Here is a 17089-nt window from a genome sequence, read left to right as displayed (position 1 = left end):
TCCATCCATAAAGATATTGAACAGCCATAGAGACATAACCCAACCTTATTTCAAACCCACTCTTACATCTGATCAGTCACTCTACAACGTGAACAATGTAATCCACGCATCATTTTTATTTTCAAAATGTTTAGTTGCTGTCTTCTTTATTTTACATTCTCAAAATCCTCCACATATGCTTTATACAGCTTTTTCCCTTTAAAACTCATCAAATAACTTTTTCATAACAAAAACTTAATCCTCACAATCCTTCGTCTTACCTGCACTATTCTTTCCCTATCAGTCCTTCTGTCATCTCTTACTTTCTCAATCAAAATCTTGCTTCAATGGTATTCTAAGTAACATTAAAACCCTATAATTCTTGCTGTAGCCTCCATCACCTTTACCTTTAAGTGACGGACCAACTATTCCTGTCATCCATTCCTTTGTAATCTTTCGCTCATCAAAATATATCATAAAAACCCTGTTAAGCCAATCATTCACACTACCTTCATCATCTTACCTGCAATATCATTAATAATGACATATTTACATTCCTCATCATCTTAATTGCACTCTGTGTCCTCAAATGTCATCCCACAAGCATTCTCAACCTTACACTAGCCTTTTCCACTCCTGCATCATTCATCTCTACCTCTATTCTATTCTCCATATTCAGCAAATCTTTAAAAGAATCATTCCACAATCCAGGCCATCCTTGGACTGCCACCATTACATCCATCAGCCTGCTCTTCTGTCTACTCTGTTTTAACATAATTGACCGCATTCTTTTCCTCATCATTTTATCCTTCCCAAGTAGACTCATTTCAATCAATCAAGCCCTTTTCCATAAACATTTTCTCAAATGTTTCTCTATTTTCATTCATTCCAGGAACTTCCTACTTACCAACAATGCCATGTCTTTCTCTGTCACTTACCTTTGTGACTTGAGACCATAGCCTAGCACAGAAGTCATCACCCATGGGCCCAATGCAGAGGTAGATGAAGGTCCAGCTTGAGTGGGAGGAAGAGGAGTCAGGCAGACAGGCAGCAAAAAAGCAAAGGCAACAATTGCAACAGCAGAGGGACATGGCAGGTCCCTACCAGGAGTATTCGGGAGGGCCTCGGGTGAGGAAGATATCCGAGGAGGTGAGAGATCCTTTGGCGATTAGACAGTTGGAGTAGTAACAAGCGAAGGTCTACTACAAGGGCAAGAAGACCTAGCAGCTTCAGGAAGCAGCACAGAGACTGAAGAAGCTTCACCCAGAGACACTTGCAACTTGACACAAGTGGCTGCGATTTCATGAGCTGAATCCGATGACTTGCCAGCAGATGAGGAAAAATGGTACTTATGTAAAAATGAGGTCAGGATAGCACGCTTGACCCCTACAAAAATGAAGCTGTAGATGGAGGTACTGCTACATGAAAGCATAATGACACTGGAAATGCCAAGATAACACTCTGCTCTAACAGAAATGCCATTGTAAATGGGGTCCTGTGTCAAGGCATAATGACAATGGAAAAGAAAATGCCAAAACAAAGCATAAAAAAGTGAAATAGAGTACACAGAATCACATATACTGAGAACGAAGGCCAACAAAATGTAACTGATTCTAGACAAACAGAAAGTGAATGGCCTAAGTAAACACTGTGCAAACAATGATCTCTGGTCAGAGCAATACAAGAGGAAAAAATTAGGTTAATAGCCCAAACATATGGTAAGCAAAAATCTCAAACTAGAAATCACATGAAAGGAAGCAAAAGTTATTGATAAAACTCTGAAAACTACAATGACTATGAAGTTATATTAATATGTGAGGAAAACTACAGAAAATGAGACAGAAGAGCAAAAAACTACTAACAGTAATAACACAGCAACATATTGGTATCATACTGAAAAACTTACAATTATAAACACATCACACAAATGATGAGAATGAAATGGCATGGCCCCGGGAGTGAAACCCTGTAAACAGCACACAAATAAACACATTTGAGATGCTTTCAAGTCCTAGAGAGAACAGCAGCACATCCGCATTGTATCGAAGTGCACAAAAGAATGAATACAAGTAGGGAATCCACATGGACCCTAGAGTTGGCTAAGTATGCTTACTGGAACTGATTTTTTAAAATACCAGTGGATGCAATCCACACAGCTAATGCCTATTTTATGATCAATGGGTCTGTAATTACAAAGTAAGGAGTAAATTATATATGTCCTAAAACTGAAAAGCTATATTTCAGTACAATTAAGAAAACATCATACAATGTCAAAATAATGTTAATACGTACAACATTACATCAGTTAGATTACCCACTGAAAAGGGCTCTTGTAGTCATGAAGAGGTAAGGAGAAGTTATGAACTTGTTAAAACTATGATGCAAATGTGAAGAATTAAGCAAACAATAAATACAGTAGAGGAGAAACAAGAACCTAAGAGTTTGTTAATCCCTGACACAATCACCATGGATAATGAGTAATTGCATGAGCCTCCTGCTAAGCTCCTCATCAGAAATGAAATAATACTTCATACTTCACAAAACAATACTGGAAATAAAATACTAAATGAAAATGAACACTATCTGACAGCAGAAAAGATCCATTACCAACCTAAAACCAAAGCAATACATGTAGCTATCAATCAGCAATTGCTGGTTAGAAAATCCCTACTCTTCAAAGAAAATTAATATGAATCGTTAAAAAATAGCAACCAAACACTTAGAAATCAAAGGAACTGAAGAGCTCACAGCTCGAGAACAACAACAGCAGAGAAATGACTTTCAGATACTTCATAACCACCTCCAATGCTACACACACAAGAAAATTATCAGGTGGCTCAGGTAAGTCTATGTATTCACCAACATTCCCATAGGTTTCCAGTTAATCAAATCTTTGTTTCTACTGACTGGTTACCAGCCCTAGAGATTCCCAAACATTTGGAGCAGCCCACGAATTTTATTTTTACTTTCATTCCTTCTTATTACTGTATATGCTTCTCTCATAATGCTGGTGATAACATTAATTAAACTTGTACGTTATTCAGTGAAACCTGTGGAGACTGAAGGGGGTGTTGGTGCATAAACAAACTTACCTGAGCCACCTCATCTGTTTTTAATTTTCTTCCCTGAATTGATTAATGTGTCTGGAATTTGTGGAAAATGGGCATGGTAAAGCAACAGGTTTGTGACAAAACAAGTGATTAATATCAAAGATTCAACCTCTTCACAACAGATCTCCCAAGTGTAACTGCTTAGCTTAGTAAGGTTTCTCAAAAATACAAAACATACTTTCTTATAAACATATCAATTGTATAAACCTCAAAGTAATTTCAGTTTCATGGATTGAATTGGAATATAAAATTTAGGCCAAAGGTCACACACTGGGACCTATGAGGCCATTCAGCGCTGAAAATAATGTTGAGACAAATGTTAGGAGAGGGTGGAAAGTAAAATGGAAGGAAGAGAATTTGAACAAGAGGTCTAGTAACAGGAATGAAAGGGGTTGAGACTAGGGGCTGAAGGGACGCTGCAATGCACCTTTAGTAATGCCTACAGTGCACTGTGTGAGGTGCACTGATGGCACCGGTATCATGAATCTGAGCACTATATTTGTATTTTGGGGAATAACTTCCACGTCAGAGTAAACAACAAATAATAAAAATGAAAAAAACTGATGTTCAACATTTATTATAGGACTGTATTGGCCAACACTACAAACAGGTTCCTCCATGAGTAAAATAACTCTACAGGAAAGTACAATATAGCTATAGTTCTCCAAAAAAATATCTCAATATCAGATACTATACAAGCTGAACACTATGTAAGCTTTCAATATGAAAGATGATATCGAACATACTTGCATCTCTTCTTCATCTGAAAGCTCAAGCTTCATATCACGTCACTTCTAACACAAAGTATAGAACAGATACATAAAAGAAACTGCAGATAACGTTTTTGCCTAAAGACATGCATATCAGTTGAAATTGTGTGTGACATTAAGTAGAAAATAAGTTAACGATACTTAGTAAACGTATGTCATGAAAGCAAAATGAAATCTTAAAGAATATGCCATCATTATAACTCATAATATGTTACATTATGTACTTTACTTCTTAAAGATATGTTCTTGCATATAACTTACATTAAATGCTACCCTATTTACATGGCTGCCAGTAAATTTTCTATTGTCCACTGTGAAAAATATACAGCTGTAAAATCTAAATGAAAATGCTTTTTACACAGAAAAACAGTGCAAGTACATAAAAAAATAACTTTGATATTTCATAAGAAATTAGTTCTATTACCTTTAGTAATGGTACTGAACAAATCAGAAACATCATTTGACTGTTTGTTGTAAAACACAGTGGTAGGTGAAGGGGAGACAAAACATTTCTCACTATGAGGATCCCTCTGTCTGAACTGATGTTAAATAATTTTTTATTGTTTACATTGCAACAGAGAGGATCCAAATAGGGAAAAGTAAAAACAATTCAGTGTAGAATACCTTGTCTGTGAACAAGACTAATGGAGTCTAAGTTAATATGAATAGCAAACTTAAAATTTTAACACCATCAAACAGCCACCAAATAACTGATTTCTTAGCACCTCAAGGTTATTCCACTTGACTGAATATAATTCCCAAATCGGTAACCAGCATCGGAACTTTGTGTTGGTCTTTACTCCCATCTTTCATTATCTATAGAGTAATTAATACATGTGTCCACTGAAGGAATTCATTGTGTTTACAGCCTTCTTGTTGTGTTGAGCTAAGGCCTGAATAAATGATCACACTTTCTATGTCCAACAAGAGGTCATGCCAGGAAGAATGAATACATACTGTAATAATTCAAAAGCCAGCTACATATTAAGGACAATCTTTTTTATTTTTATGACAGGATCATGCTGTTATCATAAAATAGTGAGTGTTGATTTTCTTGCATGTACTGATTGTTACCAACACAAGTTTAGAGAACGTTAGTGCATGGAAGGATTTTTATAGTCAAGCATTTTTAAACATTTTATTTTACTGATTACAAACAGTGATCCTATCTATATTTTTGCTACTTTGATCCATCATGTAAAACATTGCACTTGTGAAAATCCCTGATAGGTTTCTCACGTTTGCAGCAATGATATAATTTTAAAATTTGCTTGATATCTTGTTTCCTAAGTTAAAGCTGCATTTGGAATTATTTGTGATACATGTAAAATGAGCGTAACAGACTGAGGTATAGATACATACAGAAATACTGTACAGTACTTTCCTTTATCATTTCAAAACCCATATCAACATTTGTTTTCCATGAGGATCTATTGCCTTCCATTCCCTGAGTTTTAAACATACCTGTGTTATTCAATTATATTAACATGAAACCCCCTCAATTTTTGGATTTTAAAACTAAAACTGTAGTTTCAAAAATACTGCCACAAAACAGTTGTCTCTGGCAACTCCGTGAACTTGACCTCTTTACTCAATGTTTATGTGAAAAGAAGGCGCTCTATTTCTACAGTGAGGTTTCAAAAAGCATTTCCATAGTGACTATAGGTATCACAAGCGTGTTCATTTTAGCACCTTTGATTGCATTACCATAAATATGACATAGCAAGGGCAAAAATTGATTTAAACTGGGAAGCAAATTTCCAAAGTGTTATTCACATATACCGGTATATCATAGAAAGTGTCATTTATAGATATTACTTAAATAAAAAAAAATAGGAATGACTGACAAAATTTAGTAAATTTCAACAAAATTACCCCTTTGAAGTTCTTGGGAGTCCAAAATTTCTCTGTGATAAAATGACCAAGTTCCTGCTGTTAATTTATTTTCAATGCTATGATGCTGGTTTTGGCTGTATTTAGAATCCAATATAAATTGTCCACTACTGCAGTGTCTTTAAAAAGGGAGAATACAAAAATTATGTACTCCACATGATGTGTTGATGTCAGCCATAAATATAAAATAGATCTAAACATTCTTTTTGCACTATGACAAATCAAAATAAGACTACTTTCATATTGAATATTTTATTGCTATTCTTGCATATAAAAAAAGGACTAAATTGGTAGAATTTTTATCATTTTTTATTTTCAAATGATTATGATAATTCTCTCAGAACAGACACTCCTTTCATATGAGATAGTTAAACCATGCCCCAAACAGTCTCCAGATGTCATCCCAAAGCTAATCTGATTATCTGATTACATTTAATAACAATTTATTTTCTTCAGCTCACATCATTTTATATCATCGGAATCTCAAGGGCCAAAGCGAAAATTCTCATACTTCCAGAAAACTTTCCCTTTGCAATTCCTAAAACTTTGATGGTATCTTTTACTTAGTTGACTTTCTGAGAAAATTGGAAGAGTATGAATTCGATGTCAGCTAATGCTCACTGCTAGGATGAAAATTTTAGTATTTTCAATTGCAGAGAGAATAGAGAATAGTCAAGTTAACACTATTTTTGCAGTAGTTTAAAAACTTCCATTCTATTCCAAAACAAAAACTATGTCATCCTAAAGACATTGTTACTGTATTATAACAAAAGTTTTTCATACAAACACATAATCATAAAGAGGCCTTTGTTCATATCCTGAATGTTCCCAGGTTCACCATTCATTTGTATGTCAGAGAGGGGAAGGTAATCTCTCCAAAAATATGCCATCTGGATCTACAGGTGTCTCAGTAAATGTCTCACCAACCAATTGGCAATTATAGGTATAGTGGAACTGACCGCACAAATGACCCTTCCACTTCACCAACTGCAAAACTGGTTCCATTTGATCTGGTAGAGGTTGCTAGTTGAAGTCACCTAAGATCTTGCAATGGCTACAGCTACTTCTTGAGAAACCTCTTTATCTGAAGCCTTACCTGGTAACTTCTAGGTGTGAAGACAAAGATTGCTCACACTGCTAAATCTGTGACATTATGGCAGCATGAGAAATCTCATTCAGGCCAGGAAACTCGTTGGACTTTCCACCACCATACATACTAAATCCTTGAACCAATCCTGCTATACCCAAAGGGAGCTATAAGAATCATCCTAATTTGTAAGAGGCAGGGAACTTCTCCAGTACCTGCCTGATGAGACTAAATGAGGAACTGCTTCACTCACGCTCCTTAGCTTAAACCAGAGAAGAGGAAGACCCAGATGCTGTCCACAATACTGAATATTTTAATACGGAACAAGCATGTACTGTATCTCAACATTACATCACTTGTCCTTCCCTACTTTGCAAGAAGTTCTCTGATCTTACTACTAACCCCGCAAGTGTTGTAGGTGACAGCTGGCAAGCAGCACTGGCCCCAGTAGCTGCTACATAGTATAGAAGGGTCTGTTTCCAGCAATGAAATGAAGACATGACTGACCTTACCTGGTCAGTTGTGAAACACAACACAAATGTTGGTGCATAGTCAAAACACAAAGTACTGGAAAAGCAGTACTATACATTAATAAACAAAATTACACAACATAATGGAAACAGAACATATGCATATACTACCGAAAGACCACTTGATACATGGAAAAATACAATTAGTAAAAATACAACCAAAAAATATGAGAAGTAAAAAGTAAAAATACCAAAACAACACATGAGATAATCTAACAAAATCATCTCTTATAGCCATCTACCATCCACTATGCTCAGTAGTTAGCTTACTCAAAATTAAAAAAAAACATATGTACAGAAACTAAGAAAATACCTCAATTACATATTAAAAATAAAGAAAAGGTGAAATTCCTTACAGAGTCAAAAATAATACACTAAAATACTTAAGGAAGCTTGCTAAACACAACCTATAAGTAATGATGGTAATTAACACACTTTTCTGGAGAAAAGGCTAGTAAAGGAATTACATGGTACACAAAACTGACAAATCAAAGTCAGTGTTAACGAAGGAAAATTTTCCAAAACTGTCAAGGCCAAAGCTGGGAAGACACTTGAACAAGGAAGACAGTTGCCACCTACCATGGTTCAAAGGTGCATTTGCATGAACAAGGGTGCTCTTAGCTCTTATGAGTCCTCTGTCTACAAGGCATAAATATATACATGTCTCCAGGCTGTGAACGGGGGTTTGTGATGAGAAAAGTGATTTGATTATTAATGGAACGAATTAACTTCATGGCATTAGTGAAGCAATTCCTTTGAATCAGGTATAATTATAGGCTATATTTGTTATTGTCATTCAATTACATTTTCAATGCAGTGGGAACTTAAAGGAACCAAATCTTACTTGTATTTCAAACATCATGGCTTCATAATTAATACACCAATATAAAATCAAAATAATTAGTAAAAAATGAAAAATTAGCTTGCCTACAGTATAGTAAGTCATCACTACTGGGAAAGCAAGCTCAGAAAAATACAAAATATTGTAATTTTTAGGTCAACGCAAAGTAATACATCGAAATTACCAAATATAAAGCACAGAAGCGAAAATAAAGGCAGCCTTATTCTTCGGTGAAGGAAAATAAACAAAATGGGAAAAGAAAATTAATCTTTTATCACTCACTGAATGCATAGTGGAAAATGGCTTAAATAAATGATGATCAACAGAAAATAGATAATTAATTAGTAGACAGCATTGGTAGAAGAATCCTCTCAAAATTAAAACACCTCTGGATCAGTGACCAGAGCTTTAAACTGTACCACAGCTTCACAAAATGTGATGCTTTCAGTTGAGACATGTCTGTATATCCAGTTAGTGCATGCAAGAACAACTTACCATCTGTCTGACAGACAAAAGATTGGTGAACAGGGAACATATGGGACACAAGCAAAAGCTTATATATACATATACTTAAAAGGCTTGTGGTGAAACAAAGTATATCTATATCTCATAACAAATAACAAATTTAAACATAAAATTGCTTGAAGTTATCTGCAGGATCACATTTCAACCAGTTCATTTATTTACCTTACTGGCACCAGTAAAAAGAATAGGTTTGTGCACATGACAATCAACGCAAATGAAAAAATATTCACCCATTGTACCAATCTAAGAAAAGTATCGTACATGACATAACTATTAGGAAAAACATAATCCACACACGGAATCCAGCATCTTTCCTCATCGCCTCACGCACCTGAAAAGCAAAAGTTTCAGCTTGTTTTCACAACATAAACATTACTGTACTTATATTTGACCTACATCATGGTCAAAGAGCATCAACGCAAAAGGGACAAGGAAAACTTATGGTTAACAATTACATATAACAACTAATTCATTAACACAAAACATTTTTATCGGTAGAGAACCAAGACTCAAATATCAATAACATTTATGCTTTAGATTAATAAGCTTTCATGTGTTTTTTCTCATGAGTGGTAAATGGAAGCTTGTTAATTAACCTACCTGTTCATTTCCCTCTTTAACATTTTCTGTAGCTGCCATTATAGTCTCTTGGATCTTCTCAATTTGATGAGCTTGAATGTCAACCTTTTCAGAGAAAAAGTCTTGCATCTGTCCTAATTCAACAACCTAAAAAAAAAGATAATTCTTTACAATCTATGCCATGTTCTAGATTCAGTGAAGAAGATTGTACAATACTTTTATTTGCTGTATGTGTCACACTAGATAACAGCTTCAGACATCTGCTTTTACTTACATTATTAAAAAAAAAGATTTTTTACAAAACTCACACCATTAAACCAAGATCTATGAAAGCCTTGGGTTCGACCTGCCTTCGTCTCGCAAATTATAACAATCAAACATGTCGTAAATCAACTGATACCTGTAGGCAGCATTAATACCATTACTGCTGTACAGTACAATTTACTCAAGGTGATATTTTTGAAAGTGTAGTATGTAATGTAAATCACACATCAGACCCACCTGCCTAGTAATTTGCCGGACTTCTTCTTGGTTAGACATGAGCTCCTTGTAGAGGTGAAGATTTTCTTCTTCCAAGATTTGCCTCTCCTCGCTGCTTAAAGACCCAAGCATATTATCTATTTCTTCTTCTACTGGAGACGGCATTACATTATTCTGGGTGACTACGGGTGAATCGCCTTGCTTATTTTCCCCGGCAGTCTCTGTATTTCCAGCACTTTCTAATGAAGATGGTCCCCATGAGTCTACAAAGTACAGTATGTAAAAGGTATCAGTATTCCTGACTGATTGATTGCTTAAAATTTATCTGGCATCTCAGTATTCCTTGAACCCACCACTAAATTCACTTTCAACAAGCTTACAATGATAAAACTACCACACTTTACTGGAAATGATTAGACATGTACCAAATAATTAGGAGTCCACTTTTGTGTTAATTTTTAATGAAGTTGCTCAGAAATAATGTACTGACAATCTCAGAAAATATAATAAATTTATTCAATACTGTACTTTAACACCTTTTATAATCACCAATAAAAAGCCCCAAATATCATTTTACAAATTAACTATACAGTACTTTGGGAATAACACCAAAAGGGAATTATAACTGATGAGTGCTTCTGCAATGGCCAGGATTCAAACCTGGGTCTTTGGTTTACAAACAATCGTTCAGTGGGGAAAATGGGGAAAAATTGTATAATAAATTGCATCCAAGCTAAAACTTAGAATCTGCTTTCCATTAAGGATACTTAAGTTTCATATTTGCTTTTAAATCTAAAAAAAAAAAAAAAAAAAAAAAAAATTATGAAGAAATCACCTACCTGGTTGGGATCCATCACACGTGTCTTGACTAGAATTCGACTTTGTTCGAGTATGACCTAAAGCAGTGGATTTAGAGGATTCTTCTGTGGTAGTACTCTGCCGTTTCTTTAAACCACCTGGTCGATGTAGTTTCATCAAGGTCTCCTATAAAAAAAAAGTATGGTTTACGACTTTGTAAATTTAAAATATCTTAGCAAAATCATATTTTCAACTTTCATTTTTTTCTACGGATGAAAATGCAGCATTGATGGAAAATGAAAATGGGAACAGCATTTAAACTTGGTAAATGATATGGATATCTTTAAGGATGTGGAATTAAAGGGGTTCCTATCTAACAGTTACATGGATAAAGGCACCTCAGAGACTAACTAGCCCATCTGGGGAGAGCTAAAAAAATAAAAATCCAATAGATCACTATCTTCAACCCAGTAAAGAAAACATTGCCATTGGTATTCACAAACCTGGACTGAGGCTCCCTGAAAATTTAATTATCAATATCACAAACTGCGGAAAAATTATTACATAGTATAATTAGAAAGAATGAATGAAATCAATATACAAGGAATGCTAACAATAATCCTGACTGGTTACTACAGTCTAGTAATCTAGTAACTGTTGACCAGATGGCGTACATACAAAACTGGACCCAGTTAATCACCAGGCAACTACTTAAAGTGAATGTGAAAAACAGCACGACCAAAAACTTACACTTAACCTAACCTGAAAACTTTCTCTGCTGACACATATTTTTCATCAAAGGACATCCCACATCCCAGGAAAACCCATCATTGTGATATTCAACTTTACTGCATTACAATAATGCATACCAGACAGAAGGTCTTCTAATATGAACAGAGACATCAAAACACTAATGTATAACTCACCTTGTCTTTTAGTTTCTTTTTTCTTTTACTCATCAAATCTTTGAAATGAGAGTTGACCTGCTGAAAGTTAATCTCCAAGGTAGAGAGGATGTTCTTCCTGCACTCACAAGCATCGCTAGAACCTTGCTGGTCTCCCTCTACTTCTATACGGAGAGTTTTGATGTTGTCATCAATAATTCTTAAATTTGTTGTAACAACCTGTTGTATAATGTACAAAAGGACTGTTAGGAATGAAAAACTTGTTAAGCATGAACACATCAATGTCAATAACTATTCAGTTCCTTGATTCATGCATATAATTACAAATGCTTATACAACTAAATATAACTGTACATTTCTTCAAAAGCAGTAATCAAAAGTAGATGGCAGAACTTTATCCATGAAGTTTTTTATAATCCCTTTCAAAATCACTAATGGACAGAAGGAAACTCATTAAACTTCTGATAAAGCTGCAACTTCTGATTAAACTACAATTCATGTTATCATACAGCACAAGGTACAGTATGTACAAAACAAATGACATAACCTCACAACAACAATCACACTACTTGATACATATACTTGTCTGTTGAGCAAATGAAAATCAACCAATTGTTGTCATGCCTCAACGACTATTTTTGGCTGCCACTGAGGAATGCTACTTGATAAAAGCAGTGGTTTGTATTCCTTTTAAAACAATTATAATTTGTGGTCACCTATAAATGTTTTTTCTGTAATTCTCATGAGGAACCAAATTATAAAAATCTGCCAGGGATTAATGCAACCATCAGAAACCACACGTGACAAACTTACCTTTTCCATATAACTACGTTCAATATCAGTCATGGAACCTTCATGGTCAATCAAGTATTTTCTTTGATGATCTCGAAGTAAATTACGATGACTTGTGATATTACTGTGGATATCTCGAGCCCTGGTGTAAAACTGGGATATCTGCGACGAATTTGGAAAGATCTTGGTTTTGGGAAGACTGACACCCATAGCTTTGTTCCTTGTTCGGATGGTCTTGACGCAGGATTTGAAAAGCGTCGTTAAGTCCATGCTGGCTGCAGTTTCCACCGTCATCTGGTGAAATGAGACATATTCAATTTATTTAGGGCAATACCCTTGGGGAAATTACACTGTCTCAGAACAAAATTATCTTTTAATATGTAGTCACTCAAAAATGTTTTGCAACATGTTCCTGAAGTTTTCGTTCACCTAACAGTAATTTGTTCTTTTGATATTTACAAGGAAATGTAATTTTCTTATTCGATTTTGGTTATTAATCATACGGTTAACAATTTAAAAAAGAATGGTGAGTGAAAAATTCATATTACGAAAAATGACGAAACATTTTGAAAAATTTCACTTCAGATGATTGGGCAAAAGAGTCAAAGAAGAAACTATATTTCGAATCCAGATAAAAGTTTATTGACTAATAAAATAATATATTGAATAACCATCAATGAAATTATATATATATAAAGAAAGAAAGAATTCAACCATTATCGTTTTGTCAAAAACAAAAAGAAAAAATCTCATAACGTGTTATGTTATCGTGTGACTCCACATTCACGCAGGAAAAGTTTAAACTGTCTCGTCACTAAGCCGGACCACAATCATTAACTTGCATAAGACTAATGTTTCTATCAGTAAATATTGCTCGGCAGCTTAGCGTAAATAAAACAACCATGTATAGAGGGACACACCAACAGAGAGAACGAGGAAACATGATAGATTCATTGTAAAAACTGGAGGACACCCTCATTGTTGCACTACTGTTAAAGTATCATCATTGGATGATCACTGAAGGAGCTCCGCCTAACTCCCCTGACTACGAGGTTGCTATAAGAGAGAACATTACGCTATCCCTTCAAGTTGCTGCTCAAACCATCCGTAACAGGCTGCATGAGACCAAGATATTATTTCATCATACTCCTGCCAAGAAACACTTCATATCAGCGAAACACAAAGAATAGAGGCTAGGGTTTGCATTATAATATAATCCAGTGGCCGATGATTTCTGTCTGAGTCATCTTTTTGCGATGAGGAGAGACATTCTCCACTGATGAGCACGGTAGTCTTCTTCACTGCTGGCATTTAGCATTAGCTAAATTAATGTTGAACTTCTAGCTAATTTTAATTCTTTAGAAACTTAGATAATAAGAAATACAAAAATAGGCGTTATATGTTCAGTTAACTTCATAAGAGGCATCAAAATGATAGGCCTAAGTAGCAATGAAAGAAATGAGAAATTACACATGATAACGGCATTATATATATATATATATATATATATATATATATATATATATATATATATATATATATATATATATATATATATATATATATATATATATATATATATATATATATATATATGTGTGTGTGTGTGTGTGTGTGTATGTAAGTATGTGTGTGTATAAGCGATTATATTCTATGTATTACAAAAATAGATGTGAAATCTGTTAGTCTAGTTCAGTATATTTTATATTAAGTTTCACTAGTTCACAATAGGTATAGGATTAGTCATTCAAAAATTTAATTAATAATAATGTGAAGCCAATCTTTACAAAAGTCGTATTTGTTGATGTTAATATTACTAACAGTTCAACTTGTAACGGTCGTAGGCCTATGTCTACAAAGTTCACACATATGAAGGAGATAAAACAACGATAGTGATGGCAGTTGGAGATGAAAATATTAAAACATAAGAACTGCGATGACCTCTGAAGTATTATAGTAACATCCTTTAATTAAGTAAAATATGACAACAGTAATCAGTATCAGAAAAAGCCCTGCTTAAGGGAAACTGCAGGTAATTTCGGACCCACCACTGGTGTTCAGCTGTTTCATAAACTTACAACTGAGTTGCCAAATAGCGCCAGATGTCGCTATTATAAGTTGTTGTCCAAAAGTTTTGAAGTATGTTGCAAAACTTTTTTGAGTGATTGTACATAACAATTATACTTAGATTCAACCCATTTTGTGGTCATGAAATCCTAGACACTTCGGTCCCATTTATCAAAAAAATAAATTAAAAAATAAATAAAATGGCAGTCAGCCAGCAGGGTCATGCATGTAGTTATGGATTCCTGAACCTAGTAGGTAACTGTCTCACTCTTCATGTTGACTGAAAAATTAGATGTGAAAAATGAGCAGGGGGTTGTATGAACAGTTTATATATACAGTATTTAAGTATTTTGCCAATTTTCACTTAGAAGATGGTACCATAGGTTAGGTTAAGTGAGGATCATCCCTGTAAACAACCATTCAACCTTTTAGCAAAGGCTAAGAAGTGTCCGAGATACCAAAGAATCCCCACCTAGAAACAGCGTGGAGCCCCAAGTAATAGGTTACATTAGGTTAGGTTAGGATGTGTCCATACAATTACTTATTTGCTTACTTTTTTAAGATAAAACTGAAGACTACTGCAGCGGACTGGGTCCTGCCAGTCGCTGGCGAGAGTATTTACCAACTTTTGTTTATATTTATTTCTTTTGCTAATGTCTATGAAATTTACAGTACTAACACAGCACCCATTTAGCACATAAACAGGTAGTTATCGAACTAGGTTAGATGGGTGCGGCAGTTTTTTGCAGTTTTACAAATTATAGCCTAGCACATTAGGCTAGAGAGCAAATGTTGCCTAGAAAATAGCTGTTAGCCACTAGGCCATGGAATTACAAAGATTTATTAAGCCTAAGTACAAAATATGAAAGCGGAATACAAAAAAAAAATAATAAAAATGTTTAGGTGCCAAATACGTCATTTTGGGAACCCTAGTGTAACCTACAATACAATATATATTTTAAATATTTATATATTTACTAAGGCCAGGCTGTCCTATTTAGACTAGGTAGCTAGACTACAATTAGGGTAAATTTACACATCATAGGTAAATCTAAGGTAAAAACCTTGCTTAAAGCATTAATAATGGCATGACAAATATGCTAAAGATCAATTTAATGAACAGGAGCCTAAATTTGACCTGGTCTACCTTTGTAGACCTGTCTACGGCTAATTAGCCCTACCTTTTAAAATAAGATGATGCTATTTCTTCTATATTTTTCTTGTGACCCTAAAAAATGTCAATAGAGGCCTTCTATGTAGATGGTGAGTAATAATAATTTGACAGCTAGTCCTACACGTCAGTTACGTACTTTTCAACACATGATCGAGGCGGCGAGGGAAACCTTTACAACGGCACCTCAATTTAGATGTTCAAGTTATGTTTGTTCATATTTACATATCTTTCATATTGATTTGATTTTTATTATGGGAAAAGTTATTCAGTTAGATATTATAAACTTACTTATTGAAAATAACCTTTATTTATGGTTAGGTCTAATAAAATACGAGTATTTGTAACTTCTTGTTGGCTTTATTTACAAGTTATCTTTTATATTTGCTTGATTTTCATTATGAAATAAGTTATTCATTGGAAGTATTATAAAATTTTTCATGGAAATAAGCTTTATTTATTGTTAGGACCAAAAAATTAAATGTATTTGTGGTATCTTTTTCGTTTATATAATTCTTGTTAGTGCTACGGTGGAGGGACTAGGTAATATTTACTTATTATTTTCCTCTAGTGTAACCCACAAATTCGTGAATCCTTTTTCTAATGGATATGAGGTAAATTCATCATTATATGTTTGTACAATGAATGTTGGACTTTATAACAAAATACCTTTATAAGCACGTTACGGTCCTAAGCAAAATTACTTTATCTAGGCCAGTATTTTTTTCTATAACTAAGTCTGTCTTGTTCATTACCAGTCAGATTTTCTTGATGTTCATTGATTCGTGCATTTAAAGTTCGGTTATATTTTCCTTCCAGGTTGTAATTTGATCAAATGAAAATATGGTAATTCACTTGGCACTATCTTCCATAGACTGGGAAACAAGAGGCTAGTTCAGAGTTCCCACAGATGAGAAACCTCAGGTGAATAACATTGTACTCACTCACAACTTATCTAGGCTCTTCAACCTTAGGCCTAGTGATCCAGGATAATTTTATAATGTGATTAGTAGTTGTAAATCAAACAAGTAACGTATATAATATTATGTAGTGTTCCAAATCAAGGTTGGGAGTTTATGCACCTGCAGCAATGGGAACTCTGGGGATACAGTGGTCAAAGTTAATAAAAGAATATGACTTGAGATTCTAAAAGAATGTTGTTTTTAGAGTATCATCATCCAACATCATGAGTCTCCATTCACTGTATATAATAGTTAAGACACATGTATCCGGGTGAGAGGTGTTACAAACTGCCTAGATGATCTTTTTTTTTATATATATCTCGCCAAAAATGTTAATAATAATATCAGTATTACTTCAAAAAAATTCTAAAGGAAGAAGTATTGCAGTCCCTGTATTCTAGGTAACACAGTTGTTTCAAATGAATACCACTAACCCTTGAGGATGATTTTTATTTATTTATATTTGATGACAATACATAAGTATTGGTTCTTATTTTTTACATTTTACTGAATACCGTTAAGCTCAAGGTGTCTAGAAATGGTATTGATGCGATTTTAAATACTTGTTTAAGAAAAGGATGTGTGTAGGCCTACTCAGAG

General features: G+C 34.3%; 1 protein-coding gene and 1 long non-coding RNA gene across 3 annotated transcripts in view; one reads left to right on the top strand and one right to left on the bottom strand.

Moving 5' to 3' along the window:
- Positions 1 to 3272, top strand: part of LOC136847873 (uncharacterized) — a 7472-nt gene extending 4200 nt beyond the window's left edge. The window contains exon 2 of the long non-coding RNA XR_010855875.1: positions 872 to 3272. This is a non-coding gene — a long non-coding RNA (uncharacterized lncRNA). The remainder of the gene's footprint in view (positions 1 to 871) is intronic.
- Positions 3273 to 3650: 378 nt separating this feature from the next.
- Positions 3651 to 15696, bottom strand: Syx18 (syntaxin 18). Of its 2 annotated transcripts, none has more exons than XM_067119858.1 (7): positions 15538 to 15696; positions 12311 to 12583; positions 11519 to 11716; positions 10634 to 10778; positions 9816 to 10057; positions 9336 to 9461; positions 3651 to 9066 (listed from the first exon to the last, which is right to left on the bottom strand). In XM_067119858.1, exons 2-7 carry the CDS (start codon positions 12581 to 12583, stop codon positions 8962 to 8964), a joined length of 1089 nt encoding a protein of 362 aa, XP_066975959.1. In that variant the 5' UTR covers positions 15538 to 15696; the 3' UTR covers positions 3651 to 8961. The 2 variants fall into 2 exon arrangements, with proteins under 2 accessions (XP_066975959.1, XP_066975960.1); XM_067119859.1 differs by having other exon boundaries at positions 9816 to 10033; positions 15538 to 15687.
- Positions 15697 to 17089: the final 1393 nt, after the last annotated feature.

This window comes from Macrobrachium rosenbergii, chromosome 17 (genome assembly GCF_040412425.1).
Source record: "Macrobrachium rosenbergii isolate ZJJX-2024 chromosome 17, ASM4041242v1, whole genome shotgun sequence".
In the NCBI taxonomy this organism is placed as follows: Eukaryota; Metazoa; Arthropoda; class Malacostraca; order Decapoda; family Palaemonidae; genus Macrobrachium; species Macrobrachium rosenbergii.
Note: the sequence above shows the minus strand (reverse complement) of the source record. Positions and strands in the feature narration are given on the sequence as shown.